The 15,807-nt window shown below is 32.6% G+C and overlaps 1 protein-coding gene and 1 pseudogene across 1 annotated transcript; one reads left to right on the top strand and one right to left on the bottom strand.

Annotated features, from left to right (window-relative positions):
* Positions 1–1,791: 1,791 nt before the first annotated feature.
* Positions 1,792–8,395, top strand: LOC120176301 (annotated as a pseudogene).
* A 933-nt stretch (positions 8,396–9,328) lies between these two features.
* On the bottom strand, positions 9,329–11,086 carry LOC120176302 (UPF0481 protein At3g47200-like). The gene is made up of 2 exons (XM_039182750.1): positions 10,517–11,086; positions 9,329–10,192 (listed from the first exon to the last, which is right to left on the bottom strand). Exons 1-2 carry the CDS (start codon positions 11,084–11,086, stop codon positions 9,344–9,346), a joined length of 1,419 nt encoding a protein of 472 aa, XP_039038681.1. The 3' UTR covers positions 9,329–9,343.
* Positions 11,087–15,807: the final 4,721 nt, after the last annotated feature.

The raw sequence follows: 15,807 nt of genomic DNA, 5'->3' as shown, positions 1-15,807 counted from the left end.
TATAACTTCAACAAAATACTCAGTTTTAGTTGCAATACGCGTCCAACACATATTTTGACCTATAAAATACAAAATCTAACAAAAAGATTGGCTTATAAATAATTTAGGTCACTAAAACATAGGAGAATTAATACAAAAATATATACAAATTTATGCCTTTTCATGCATGTAACATGATCTGGCGCTGACAAGTCACTCAGACATTAGTCAAAAGTTCATCTTTTAGTGAAATGAAACCAAGTAAGCTTGACAGAGGAGAGTCAACATTAATCAAGTTACTGCATTTGTTGATGAAATATACGTTGGGTTCGCATTTAAGAGATGAAAAAGATGTGATTTGGAAATTTTAGGGTCCAATAGTCATCCATAACAGGGAGCGGCAGTGATTGGTGATTGCGGTGAGCTGTAGACGGTGGTAGTAAACTTTTCGAATTCAGAAGTTAAATTGATGTTTATCTAAAACTCAAGAATCAAATTGATGTTTTATTTAAAATTTAAGGGTCAAATTAGTATTTCATTTAAAGTTTAAGGTCAAATTAAAAGTTAATCCTTTTATTAATATGTTTTATCATCAAACTAATGACATTTAATGTTCCAATGATCATAACGTTATAAAATTACAATGTAAGTGACCAAAATGTAGTTTTTTTTTTTAAAAAAAAGTTGATGATCAAAAGTAAACACTTATAAAACAAAAGTGACCATTTCAATAAATTGTCCTATATTCAATTATGTGACTTTCCAAATACACTAAGATCGAAATTGGTTTTTGTTTGTTTTTCTCGTAAGCTCCACCGAATGCGAAATCTAAAAGGTTGCTCAGCTTATCATGGTAATTAAATGGTTTTTGAGGTTCCTAAACAACAAATGCAAAATTAATAGTATGACGATATTAGAGTTCGATTAGGCACTTAATAGACGAGTGTCGAGTGAGAGAATAATTTCAATAATATTAGTGTTAACTTCGAAATATTTTATAGTTAGATTGCCAAAACGAAAAACACATTAATAGTTGGAGATGCTAAATATATTTCTGAGGACCTAGAATTCAAATATTAGTGTTAACTTTGAATTTGTTGTGAGATATTTTAAAGTATCATTTATTTTAATTAAATTAAGGTGATTACAAAGTAATATCTGTTCTAAATACTAATGAAATAACTTGATTCGTGCATGAAATATCATTTATTAAACGGTCAATTAAATCCTACAACTGATATTATATTCTTCAAGTGTGCATTCGATTTTAATCTTCCTGTAGTCCTCAAAAAAATCTACTGAGAGAAGTTAAATTATTCTTTATTGGTACAGTTTGAATATATATTCTAAGCTATAGATGATATTTTTATGTGACATGATATCACTTAAGCAATATAATATCAACTAATTGTTGATGTTTTGATCTATTGTTCGGTTCATAAATATTTTGTAAATATTTTTGAATAATTGAGATGATTTTAGATAAATTTTTTAATCAACTGATAATACATATATATGTTGCAAGTGTTGTTCAAATTCAAAATCTTTAAGAATATTAAAATTCTCTTTTATTACTAAAGTCACTTGATGGTTTTAGTTTAATTTTTTTTATAATTTGATCAACAAAATCGAAAAAAATACAATCCTAACCTATTATTTTTATAGTTTATGAGAGACCCCAAATATAAATGCAAAATTAATAATCACAGCCCTCTCTCTAAATTAATTATAAATGCATTTTCCACGACGAGCGTCGGCCTTCCAAGGAGTGTGTAGCAAGAGAGAGACGCGTGAGAACTTTCTCTTTCCCTTCCAGTAAAATTTAAAACTAAACCAATAAAAACGGCGACCGCTCTGCTTAATACAGTCCCTGTAAGATTTCTGAATCTTTAGATTTCTCTTTGGCGTTTTCAATTGATTTTCTTTTGCATGCCAAAGTTTTGTTTTTTTATTACTACTTATTTATTTTTGCTGTGGCGGGAAAATGAGCTTTTGTTCTACTATGGCCGATTTTGTTGTTTTTTCTTTATTTTATTGAGGATTTCATCTGTATTGTGCTCATATTTTTGCAGGTAACGTTGCTGGGTAAGTAACCTCTTTGTTCGTTTTTGTGTCTATTGAATGCTTTTAGTTTTTATTCATTTAAAAGAACCAAAATAAGCATTTTAGGGTTTCATGCTTTGACTTCTGGGCGGTATTGTTATTTCCTCAAATGGGTCTTTCTGGGTTCTGATTTTTGAACTTATTTTTGAAGAAATTTATGAAGGAAAGCTGGGATTTCAAGTATTCAACGATGTTTTGGGTTTTTAATTGGAAAGGGAGCAATGCTATTGTACATTTTCTCGGTCCATCACCACACTGCATTGCGCTTGCAGTTTCGATAAGTAATATTGGCTTATTATAGAAAAAGCTATTGTACATATTTTCCTCTCGTTATTTATTATAGAAAACTCTGATTCACAGCATTTTCTTCTTAATCTTTTGTTTTGTATTGTTTGATTGAGAGCAAATTTTCTTAAGCCTTGTCATATAATCATTTCCATCCTATAACATATGCCCGGCCACAATTCCAAAATCATGTGTGTTTTCTATGGTAAATTGTTTTATCTAAGGCTAAATGATATTTTCACGGAGAAAACTGAAATCTTGTTGAATGTCACTTTTCTGTCTTATACTCATTTAGTTGACTTTGGTTGCAGACACAGTCACAGAATTATCTTTTGTTTTGTGTTCTTCGTGCATTGGTCAGAGGAAGCAGTTTGGGAAATGCCCCTCTTCAAGAGGAAGCCTTTTGGTTTAGCAAAACCACAAGAAGATTTGGAATCCTCTGAGCTTGTATACCAAGTTCGTTTCACCAAAGAGATTTTTCGGGATTATCAGTATCCTCAGTTGAAGTACTTTAAAGTAGTCATTTTCATTTTTTTTCTCCTTGGTTTTTATACTATCCTCTTTTTGGTTCTTGCAAAACTAATTGCAGTTTAACTTTTAAGGTATTTGAATCTTCCTGCCTTTACCCGGGGAATAAATAAAAGTATATATCATGCTTTCTTGGAGTTGTGCTATTGAGTTTATTAGGTTTTCTAACCCCTGATCACGCCAATTCATATGCACTCAGTAAAGACTGGACTCTTTCCTAAAGACCAGAAGCAAATGCTTTATTTTCATTTTCAAAATTTTTGCCCTTTCTAAGCTAGTCATATGTGACAAGAGGTGGTGTTGCACATTCATTTTCCTTAACATAGATCAGAGAGTATTTGAACCGGATAAATTTATATCGAGAGAGAGTATGGATGTGTAAGTCTACTGGAAAATCTAACTTGACTTGTGAAGAGGCCTTGGTGTCGGAAAAACATGCAATTCAAAAGGTTCAACAGCTACCCAATGAGCTAGTGGCACCTGCATTGCGGATTATACAATATAGTAAGAATCATTTAGCCACTTTACCAGTTAAAGCTGTAGTAGTTATTCTTATTCTTTTTACTCAACCTTCATTTTTGGTTTGTTCTTTGATGTTACTAATTTCAGTGGATAATTTATGATAAGAAATATTTGATTTACCCCTGACAAAAGAGATATTCTTGGGCCAGATCTACATCTTGAACTATTTTCTCTTATGTGGTTTATGCCATAATTGGATTGTAGTTGTAGGTATAGCTGATTAAAGTCCTGAATCCCTTAGTGCACTGGTGGAACTGGGTTTAGTATCCATTGATAACAGCAATTCACTTGCAATCTTGCAACAACAGTTGTTGTATCCTTCACTGAAAACACCTTTTATGGATGATTTTATTTCTGGGAAATATTGTATAGAGAAATTTTAGCAGTTGCATTTAATTGTATTACTGGTATGGTCTGGAAATTTTTGATAAATTGTACTTTTTAGAAACTTTCTCGTTAAAGCCTAGTTGTTGACTTCCTTAAAAGTATGATCTGGAGGATGGTTTATGAATCTTAACTTTGAGCAATTAGAAAGTGGCAATCAAATTATTGGTGCTTTTACTTGAAATATGTGTATGCACAGTTGTGCTGCTTGTTTTAGTTGTCTGACTAAAAGATATATCGGTTTGATATTGTAATCATAGGAGCAGTTTTCAGAGTTGTGTAACTTTGTGAGATCAACATTATTTGTGGGATGGTTTTACGTCTTGTTTCATAGAAGGTAGAAAAGAGAAGAACAGAAGTAAGGATTTTCTAATGGCTGGAAGATGATTATGTTGCTAAAATTGCATAATTCATAAATGGTACTAGATAAGATAATTGAGCTGCTATAATTTTCAGCTAGAGTGAATCTGATGACTGCACTGATCTTTTTTTTTATAAGAATTGAAGGCCTCATTAAAAACCTCCTTCTTAATTAATGGAGCTTGAAGAAAGCTCCTTAATCATTGGAAGGAGGAAAAGAGCGCCTTAGAATTTCATTCAACAACTTCAGTACATAAGATACATCCAGGACAACACCCCTGTGTAAAACATACAACCATACAACACCCTTAAACAACCAAAAACAACAGCACTAACTTAGCCTAAACCAAATAGGCTAGGTACCCCACAACTGAAGGTGCGTCCTGATTACCAAACTAGCGAAAAAAATACAAAAAAAGGGCCCAAACAACCCGAAGTAAAAACAGAACACAATACAGCAAAAGAAACCTTCAACACTCAACCAATCCCTTGCTTAGCTAGCCTGTCAGCCTCAAAATTACAGCTCCTATGAATCCAATTAAGAACATAGCCTTTATCAAAAATTGCAGCTCCAATTTCCTCCACCAGTTCACTGAAAAAGATAGTGTAATGTGTGTGTGTGTGTGTGTTTTTTTTGTTGAAAGAGTATCCTAATAGTGATAAGATCTAAGATGTTTTGGTTGCTCTAATTCTAGCAGTTTGTTGAAGTTTAAACTAAGCATTAGATTATTAGGAGTTATAAAACTTGTTGGTGAGATGTGCTATAACTAAACTATATTTTTGCCTTCTACAAGAATCAGATAAATGAAAGCTGCAATAAATATATGGTAATGGGTTTTTCTTGATTCATGCCCTTACATATGATCTATAGATATATTCCCTATGTATGATTAAGTTGATTGTTGCATGATTCTTTGTATGTGTTACAATCATCCTAAAAGTAAATTCAGTTGCAGAGGTATGTGAGTAACTGGTGCTAATAGTAATCTCGAAATTGTGGTATGTGGTATATGTGATGAATGATTAGGGGATCTTACCTTTAGATTGTTAGGGGAATCAGAAAAATATTCATCTGCTGTTTGAAAGGGGGAAAATAAAGAAAGAGTGAAAGAAAGAAAAGAAGACAACTTTGTGCATAGCCTTTTCGAAGCTCTCTTTGTTTTCCAAACTTGTACCTCAGTTTGTATTTATTTTTGGAGTTCTAGTATTTTCAGTTGTTTTTCTTATTCATTCTAACTTCTATTTTTTGCTTAATCTGCTTCTTTTCGGAACTCTTGTGCAACTCTGTCAAATAACCTGCTGCCTTTTTAGCAGGTATGCTATCACTGAGAGATCTTGCTGATCTAATTTCCAAAAAGTTGCAGAAAGATCTGTTTGTGGGTGCTGAAATGCATGGAAAGAAGGATGATGACCTATACCCTTGGAGAGGTAAAAATTGTGGAGAATGGTAGTGGCAAAATACAATATGAGGTAGCATTGCTTGGAAAAGATAAGAAAATAACAGAAAACATAATATTACATGGAGATGATCTGATGTGGAAGAAAACACCCTTCAGCAGAAATATTTTGAAGTCTTTTATTAGGGAGTCGACATGCCGAAGTATTCCATGGGTGATCCATGAAAAACTGGCACAGAAACATGGTATATCAACAGACCCTCCAGAGGAGTTGCGAAGCAGATTTTTCTTTCAAGATGGACAGCTGGTTAACAGACCGAAGAAAAGGAAAAATGAAAATAGAAATAATGTTGGGGTAATCATACATGTTTATGGTACTCAGTTTAGGATCTTTATTTTATAATATGTTGTTTTGTCACATAATTTCTCATGACCAGGAAGCAAATGGAGATTCTGGGAAATCCAAAAGGAAGAAAGGAGAAACTGGAAACCCTGATGCTGGTAAGGAGCAAGTTGAACATCAATTTCTTCTGTATGTTTCTTGTATTTGTTTGGGGAGCTTATTGCCTGGCAGTTTTAAGGTTTTGTTTTTTCTTTATCCTTTCCTGCTTCCTTCTTGGTTTTATTTGTTGTCTATTTGTGTATGTTTTGCTATTTAATTTTTTGGGGGAGTGGGTGTGCCATATTTCAGCATGCAATGCTGCAGCACTGTTTTTTATTTTTCACTTTTTCTGATTATTCAAACTTTAATTCACAGAAAGTAATCAGCCTGAGGAAGAACCTATCAAATATCCAATTGATGACCTGCTGGTGAAGCCTGGTCCTGATGATCCACATTTTACTGATCGACCCTCTCTGTCAATGGATTTCAATGTTCCAATGGATTGCGTTGGGGATCTTTTGATGGTTTGGGATTTTTGTTCTTCACTTGTCGGGTGCTAAATTTATGGCCATTCTCTCTTGAAGATTTTGAAAATGCCATATGTCACAAGGATAGTAATTTGGTTATCATTGTAGAAACACAGTCAGCTCTACTTCGATTACTCATAAAAGATGGTGGTGAATATTCATCGACTTTAAAGAAGAAAAAGCGAAAGCCGAAGGTCAGAATATTGTTGAAATTTACATTTAATACTGTTTTTCGTTTTTTGCATGAAAATCTCTTTATTTCCCTCCCATGTGCAACCTCCCTTGCTCATGCTTTGTCTTTTGACTGTTTTTGTTTCAGATTTCACTCGTCACTTGGACTGAGTATATCTGTGATTTCTTGGAAATGATCAACATCACTGAATTATGCTCTTATGTGAGCACTATAAAGAGGGGCCATTACGGGCTTTTGGAGGCTAATGCCAAGTTAGTAATTTTGTGTGAATTGGTTTGTCATGCCCTTAGAACTGATGCTATTAGAGGGAAGTTGGATGAGCTTATTGAGCAGCGGCAGGCACTTGGAGCCACACGAAGAGGGGAATCTTTGGAATATGCTAGAAAGAAACGAGAAGAAAATGAACAATTGAAAAACGAGCCTGATGCATTAGTAAAGGAAAATAGTATGGAAAGCACAGGAAGCAATCCACAAATTGCAGAAAATGGAGATCAGACTGGAGAGCTGGCGGAGGAGGTTATTTCATCTAGGCAAAGCAATTCATTTCTTAATAGGTACGGGCTGCATATTTTTTAGACAAAAAGATTATTACCAGAGATTTCCTTGATGCATTTGCCGTTTGTTTTCGATTTATTCAAGTAAGAACTTAGTAAAAACACCAATCAAATGGAGCCAGGAGTTCATGCACCCTAGTTGTGTTGTTTCTTCTTTGTATAGCAGGAAACAATTAAATGGGCAATCAAAGAAAGCAGAGAAGCAAAATGTGGATCCAAAAGCCGAAGCAGAAAATAACTCAAATGAGAAGGGAGCACAGAAACAGCTAAATGGTGAAAAAAGGGAAGATCAGGAGAAGAGTAAAGAAAAGAGGGAACAGAGGGTTCAGTCTTATCTCCTTACTCTCTATCTGATGTCTGTATATTTTGCTTTGCTCTTGTTTCATTAACATTATTTGTACAACAGAGGGAATACTTTCAACGCGAGATTGAGAAACAAAACGTTCGTACTAATCCCTTGGGTAAAGACAGACTACAACAGGTATTGGTGGTTTAGGCGAGATGGGAGGATATTCGTCGAGAGTTGTGATTCAAAGCAGTGGGGCTATTATAGTGCCAAGGAAGAGGTATGTTCCATTTATAGATTTAATTCTTCTGTTGAAAAGATTTAACCAAAAGCTTGATGGACAGGTTGATCTACTAATAAGTTCACTGAATCCCAAGGGAGAGAGGGAGAAAGCTCTTCAAAAGCAGCTGGAAAAATTCTATGACAAGATCAGGTGAGAGTGTCATCTAGTTTTTCCTTTGTAGTACAAATGGAGTTGTGTTCGTTCTCTAAAAAATAGGGTTTCGACATTTGCAGCATGGAATTGCAAAAAAGATCGAAGGACATGGGTCAGAAGATTGCGTTGGAAGAGGCGGTGCTGCGGAGATCGACTCGCGTTCGAGCACCACCTCGGGAAAATCCTGCAAATGCATTCCTCAAGTATGTGAACAAGTGGAAAGGAGACTAGGAGAAACTTCTTGTGAGGTTGATGATTATAAGTGGTAGTTAGCATGAGATTAACATTGTGTTGGAAGGAGAGGAACTGGGATGGTGCCTTTTTTTGTGTTAAATCCATTCCTCTTTTATTTACAAAGCCGCCAACCCCTAAATCTCATTCTTTTTAACTCTTTTGTTAACCGGCCTTTACAAATTTCTGGGATTCAAATCACAACACTTCTCTGTTACATGCATTGATTAATTTTTGTGTTCTTTAAAATTAATCTATATATAATATTATAAACAAAAATGTTAAATTTAGTTTAAATATATAATAATTTTACTTCAAACACAATTTTTAACTTAAATATTGTTTTCTCAACCATGATATAAATATTTAGCTTGCTTAAATTGAATTTGAAGTTCTCTATTTTTTTGTTCTAGAAAATATCTTGGGATTGTGCATATACCCCAAGGTTCTAGGCTTGGGTCTCATGTTTGAGTATTTTTAAACTTCCTTTTATTTCAAAAATATCTTGGTGTTGTGCATACACCCTCAAGTCTCGGGTTTAAATTTATCCATCCCATTTTTATTTTCTTTTAAAGTTTCACATATATGATAATGTGTCAGTGTCTTATTTATATGTAATAAGTGATAAGTATGTTTTTGTATTGATTATGACCAAACTGAGAGAAAGTGAAAATAGGTTATTTAATCAATTTTGTTAACCAATGATTTGGTTTCAATCAAATTAAAATGTTGGTGACTTCGATGACAAAATTCTTTTGTTTAGTGATCAAAACGAAAATTAATCCCATAGTTGGTGTCCAATAGGGTAATTTACCCTAATTTATAGTAACACTTTAATGACAGTCATAAAGTAAACATCTTTTAATACAAGTAGTTCAGTCAAAACCTGGAAAAATGAATAAGCTCATCAAAAGACCCAATTTATAGTACTGAATTAAGATGCAGTAAAACATCAAAACCCACTTCTTTCATCTTAGTACACACACACAGAGTGTTATTAATGCTGTGAATCAAATTAATTGATCAAAAAGAAATAGTGTATGTTGGAATATCTCCTAAAGATCCGTAATCAAGCCAACCAACCATCCAATTCAGAAAGAGGAGCGGAATGGTTGGGGTGGCCGGAACAGACATATCTTATTAGCAGGAAGGGACCCATTATATTATAATATATATTCAATGGTGTGAAGGAGCCTTGTGTTTCGGTGCGGGGGTCGGTGGAGCTGTGGGTGGTTGAGAGAGAGGAGCAGCAGCTATAGGCGGCGGAGGAGCCATAGACGGTGGAGGTGGGCTAGGAGAGTCTTGGTAGTAAGGATAGATGGTGTACACAGTCTGTGCTATGGTGAGAGCGAAGAGAAAAATGGCACCAATCAGAGAGAGTATAGCCCATGGGTTTCTGAAGTAGGTGTGGATGAGGTTGGCTCGCCATTCATTCCAAGCTTTCTTGCAGTACTTATTAACCTTCTTGTGCACCTCATCGAGGCTGCTATCGGGGTCCAGCGTTATATCTTTCGACAGCGAGTTGAAAAGGTTAGCCACCGCTTTGTCACTCCCCAGTGCGTTCTGAATGATCCCCCTCGAGTGTAAAAGAGCAACATCCCTCTCGTTGTCGATGATGTTGTCCATGAAAAAGATGTAGGATGTCACCTCGTTTCCCGCCCCTACGTGGAAACGTTCGAATGCCATCAGGTTTAAGAACATCGACTCCGTCGCGTCATCCACAATGATCACCGGAAGAGCGAGGACGCCTCCCCGGAACTGAATGTCCTTGAGGCTCACGGATTTGCTTTTCTTGAACCGGATCCCGGCTTCGTTGAGCTCCATCGCTGATCGGATGATGTCGTCGCCATCTTCGTGCAGGAAAGAGCTCGGTTTATAACGTCGTTTTCGTCGTCGACGTCCTAGTATGTCCGGAAGCAGACTCTTCCTATAGACGTCCAAGACGTGCAAGCATGTCCCCATGGTTGAGATAGGCGTGTTGGGGGAGCAGAACTTGAGTATAAGCTTGTTGACGAACTCTTCATCCTGCATGCACCAACGTGGAATGGAATCTAACGGTGAGCAAATTGACTTGAAAAAATCTATTTTTTTGAATTGACTTGAATTATTCGACTCTTAATTTTATAAATTCACTTAATTTGAAAACTTTCTAATAATTAATAGATTATAGAAAATCTTTTAACTCGGAATATATATATATATATATATATATATATATATATATATAATTATAGAAAATCTTTTAACTCGGAATTAATTAATTATTATTATAACATTATAAATATTTAAAATTAAATTTATAAAAACTCAAACAATTTGACTAAAAAAAAAGGTTAGCAGCTTGCAAACCTTAGTTCCATTGCTATCAACAGCAAGTAAGGTGTGAAGAACATGCATTGGCAGTTGATTCTCGAGCATCAACATATCCCTCTTGATAAAGGGCATGATATGTATCTTCCCGTGCCGGCTGAAGACAGGGTCATTGGGAGCATAATCTTCCATGGTATGAGTAGCAGAGCGTAGAATTTCGAGCATGAAACAGCCATCCAGAATCATCATCTGCAGAAACTTGTCGTCGTCATGTTCCCATGCAGGATCGAGCAGATCATAACATTCCTTCAATTTCTCCACGTCTTTAACCAGGGAGTTTACAAAAGCTTCCAAGGGTTTGTTGGATCTCTTGAGGAAATGGAGGAGTGCTCGTTTCTTGTGTCCCTCCATGGGGATGAGACGATCCTGGCCGTGGTGGTAGGGACCGAAGGAGACCACCTGAGGCACGTAGGCTTTCTTGTTTAGGTCGGCGAGGGCGGCCGGCACTTTGTAGATGGATCTCTTCATCCAGTGCTCCTTCTCGGCCTCGGTGCCCGGCATGGTTTCGAGCTTTCGGTTAACGTCGATGACCCAGGTGGGTTGCCCCATTTGTTCTTCCAAACTGTAAGTAAAGGGACATCACATGTATACAAGACGAGAGATGAGCTTTGAAATATAGAATATAGGCTTAATATAAAAAAATTCTCCCAATTACATTTCTTTTTTCATTTAGCTGATTAATTTTTTTCTGTTAATCTAGTGATTAAGGTTATAAATATGATTATTTTAAGTCTCTTAGATGCAATGATAGTTAAAAAAGTTCGTTATCGTTAAATAACACATGTCATATTTATTCTTTATTTTAAAAAAATATTATAATATTTTAAACACTCCAATTTCTCTTAAATTATATAAAAAAAACTCAAATCCTTAAAATTTCCTAAAATCTATAGTTCTAACCTTACCATATTCCTTGTTGGTTATGGCCACTGCCGCCTTTGCGATCTCCCTTGTCGACCATCATCACCCTTGCCATCGCGCTTGTTGTCGGGTTGCGTGGATATCATGTTTATTTTTTCAGTCGTCAGTTTTTAGATTGTTGGGATCTTTTCGTTGAGTAGAGGTTCGATCATATAAGGTTCAATTGAAGGCAACAACGACACACGACGACGTTCGACATGAGTTCAGGGATTGAAATTATGGATTTTAAAGTTTTGGATCTTTTTTAAGATTTAAGAAAATTTTAGTTTTTAATTATAATTTTAAGTGTTTCATTTTTAAATAACATTTTCAAAATTATATAAATACAACACATGTCACTTAACATAATTTTTAACGATTATACGGTTGAAATACTTAAAATGATAACGCCTAGATTAATCGAAAGAGTTAAATAAGAAAAGATGTATGAGTTAGATACTTTTTATAATCAAGCATTATAATATATAGAAATTCCTTTCTTGGAGCAATTATTTATCACACTTTTAGGAATCATTAATGAGGACTAGGAAAAGAGACAATGGGAAGAAGCTGAAACAAGAAACTGACGACGTTAAGCGAAAGTAGGAAGGCTTCCCTCTTCTTTATTCTCCGCAAAGAAAAGTATCATGGCATTTAGAATTGTGCTTTTTGCCCGACGTGGCACAAGCAAAGAAGATTGTTTTAAACAGATATTTAATATAAAATACACAGAAATAATTTAAAATATATAATAATTTTAAAATTTTAGGAGATAACTACCCTCTCTCGATCCATCATTCACCTTTGACCTAAACCACACCCAAAATTAGAATGCAAATGTGCATCGAATTTAAAGTTTTAAAAAATAATTAAAATAATGTTTAATAGTATAATAAATAAGGTAAATTATATTTTTAATGTCTAATATTTTATTTATTATCCGTTTAATCCTTATACATGTTAATCGTTGAGGACTATATTTGTTATGTAAACTGTTTATTTTTATGTAATATGAAAGAGTTATAGTAATTTTAAACAATTAAACACGTTAGCGTAATTTTTTTAGGACTAAACTAAAAATAATAAAACTTTGCACATTTATTATTAAAAATGATCAATGAAATGATAAATATCCTAGACTTTAAATATGATTTCATATTACATAATAAAAATAGAATTAACCGTTAACATGTTCAAAAACTAAACGGATAATAAATAAAGACGGTTCCGGGTGACAACACCTTCTATAAGGCTCTCTTTTGACGCCAAGGGTTTTTATTTTTGGTTTTAACCGAATTAATCGATCTGATTGATTAGGTTCCGGGTGACAACACCTTCTATAAGGCTCTCTTTTGACGCCAAGGGTTTTTATTTTTGGTTTTAACCGAATTAATCGATCCGATCGATTAATTCAGTTAATTTTATCAGTTATTAAATTAGTTTGGTTCAAAGAACGGTTAATATTCTTTAAATATTCAATTAATGATTAATTTAGGGTCCGTTTGTTTCACATACAATGTTTTCGTCATTTTTAAGTATTTGGTTGGAGAAAAACTGGTTGATCAACGTAAAATATTTTTCTGGTCAACAGAATTCCTGTGTTTTTCTGAAAAATGATTTACGGTCTGATTTTCTTTAAGTCATTTTCTGAACTTTTCACTTTAAAGAATAAATACTCAAAATAATTTTATTTTATGAATTTAATATTAATAAAATATTTAATATCATTTTAATCAAAATATTAATTATTAAAATATTTAAAATATATTTATTAATATTTCTAATAATATATATTATTTTTAATATTATAATAAAATAATCAATTATTATAATAATATAAGATATTATATTTTTATTTTAATAATATATAATAAATTATTAATAAAATTTATACTATTTATTAATTTCATAGAAATAATATTATTAAATTATTAATAATGAATAATATTATTTATATATTTAATATTAATATAATAACATAATAATATTTTAATAAAGATATACTAATTAATATTTTTAAAATATAATATAACACTATTACTTTAATAAATAATTAATATAATTTATAATATTTTTATTTCAATAAATATCAATATTTATATTTTTATTAATAAAATTATAAAAATAACATTTTAATAATAAATAAATTATTTTAATATTTTAAAAATAATATTTTATGATAAATAATATTATTTATTTTATTTAATATTTGTAATAAACAGTTTTTAAAAAATTCATCAACTAGTAGAAAAAGGGTTTAAACAACATCTTTCAAACATCGTAAAACGTTTTCCAGAAAATGTAATTCATTTTACGGAAAACATTTTCCAGAAAACATTTTCAGTGAAACAAACGGGCCTTAGTTCGAAATCAATTAATTAATTGAAATTATTAAATATATTATATATATTAAATTGTATTTTAAGCTCAAACCCATTAAGACCCAATTAATTTTTAATCACACTAGACTCATTAAATTATTAATAACTAATTAAATTTCAACCCAAATAAAAAATAGTTGTATTATATTTGAATTAATCTAATTAAATTTTTTTGCTTAATTCGGTTAACTGACTGAAATACCAAATTTTATTTGATTCGATTAATATTTTTAAAAAGTTTAATTCGATTAACCATTAAAGAATTTTTTTTGATTAATTCGAATAATAAAAATACAATTCGATCTGTGATCAAACTAGCCATTTAAACACACCTATTTGAGGCAACGTATATGGATAGAAAAAAAAAGAATGTAGAGTATTATTTAGGTAAAACTGGCCTATACTGAAACCTGACAACTGACCCACTGTAGAGTGTAGGCTCATGTGTTTGGCCCTTTAAGAAAAGTAATCGCAGTCAAGGTTTGAACACCCGTTTCACGTGATGCCCTCAAGATTTACCATTTCTTTATTTATTTTACGTAAGAATATTTAAAGAATACCGGAAACTTCGACACAGTCAGCCATCGCGGGTAGATGTGTGACTCAAGTTGGCTCGAATCGAATTTAATTTGAGAATTTAATGAGTTGAATTGAGTAAGGTGTAACTCGATTCGATAAGTTCGCGAACAGCTCGCCAAATTTTTAAAATATATTTTTAGTAATTACTTTAAAATTATTTCATTCAAAAAATAAATCTAATTTATTAATAAATAATAAAAAATAATAAGTTAACTAATTTATTATTTTTTAATAAATAATAAAATTTTATTAATTAATAATATTATTTTAATACAAACAAAACAAACCCGACCCTATCCTTATATAGTATTAGTAAATTTTATTTTTAGTTAAAAAATAAGGTAAATTTTTAGTAAGCTTAATGAACAACGAGTCTAGTTGAGCACAATTTTAACGAGATTAACGAGCAACAAATTTTTTTTAACGAGCACGATTCAAACACTGCTCAACTCGCGATCGACTCGTTTGATAAGCACCCTACTGATACTCCAACTAATTGAGCACCATTAGCTTTTTTAAAAAATAAAAATAAAAATAAAAATAAAAGAGAGTCATTCAAATGAGAAAAATGATCAAAATAGGTCAAAATATGATAAAAATTTATATAAAAAAATCTGTCAATGATGATTTAATTTGATATCTCAAAGTAAATTTAGATTTTCTTTTTAAACCTTCTTTTGGTAAAAGAATTTTGAACTGTAATACTGATTTTCGTTAGGCATGCATGCATGCATACATGCACATATCCAGTAAGCCCAGATTAGAGCCACGACCTAAGAACCTTATCCAGTCTCTTGGCCTCAGCCACCAGATTCTTCTCTTCCACTCCAACAAATCAGCCTCCTTCAAACTCATCTCTATTCGAAACTCACCCTTACCCTTATCTCGTCAACTCAAATATACATCATGTAAACTAGTGACAACGCTATAAATGGGATGTTAAAGTTAGAGGAAATTTATTTTGTGATGCCAAATTTAGAAATTGTATAAAGATTTTTTTTTAGTAGATGAAAATGAATAATGGGTGTCAATATTCTTTTAAAAACATATTAATTTTATATTTTTTTTTATTAAATTTATATATAAAAACTTTTTCAAAAGTTTTAGGGTGTCATATCACTATACCTTGGCTCCGCCAGTGATGTAAACACTGCCTATAAAACCCGATGCACTCAACAGAAAAGGGGAGGCTACGACCCTAATCGAATAGCTCTACAAAATACAAGTTAGAAAGGCTAATGAGAAAGCCGAAAAAGAGAGAAACATAGCTTTACCTTCTGCTTGTGGCGTTACCAGGAGATTTGAACGATCGATAGGCTAAGATAAACAGTATAACATGGACTGAGCCCGATCGAATAGTGGTGTAACGTGATTGAAAAGGAAGAAATCGAGACGCTCAAGCGTATATTT

This window comes from Hibiscus syriacus, unplaced genomic scaffold (assembly GCF_006381635.1).
Source record: "Hibiscus syriacus cultivar Baekdansim isolate YM2019G1 unplaced genomic scaffold, ASM638163v2 tig00112231_pilon, whole genome shotgun sequence".
Classification (NCBI taxonomy): Eukaryota; Viridiplantae; Streptophyta; class Magnoliopsida; order Malvales; family Malvaceae; genus Hibiscus; species Hibiscus syriacus.
This window is presented reverse-complemented; position numbering and strand designations above follow the sequence as displayed.

Excerpts from the sequence above, each read along its gene's own strand:
- LOC120176302 (XM_039182750.1), bottom strand. The coding sequence starts at position 11,086 with ATGGGGCAACCCACCTGGGTCATCGACGTTAACCGAAAGCTCGAAACC. Across the intron at positions 10,193-10,516 it reads TTGATAGCAATGGAACTAAG|GATGAAGAGTTCGTCAACAA; the intron begins GTTTGCAAGCTG and ends TGGTGCATGCAG.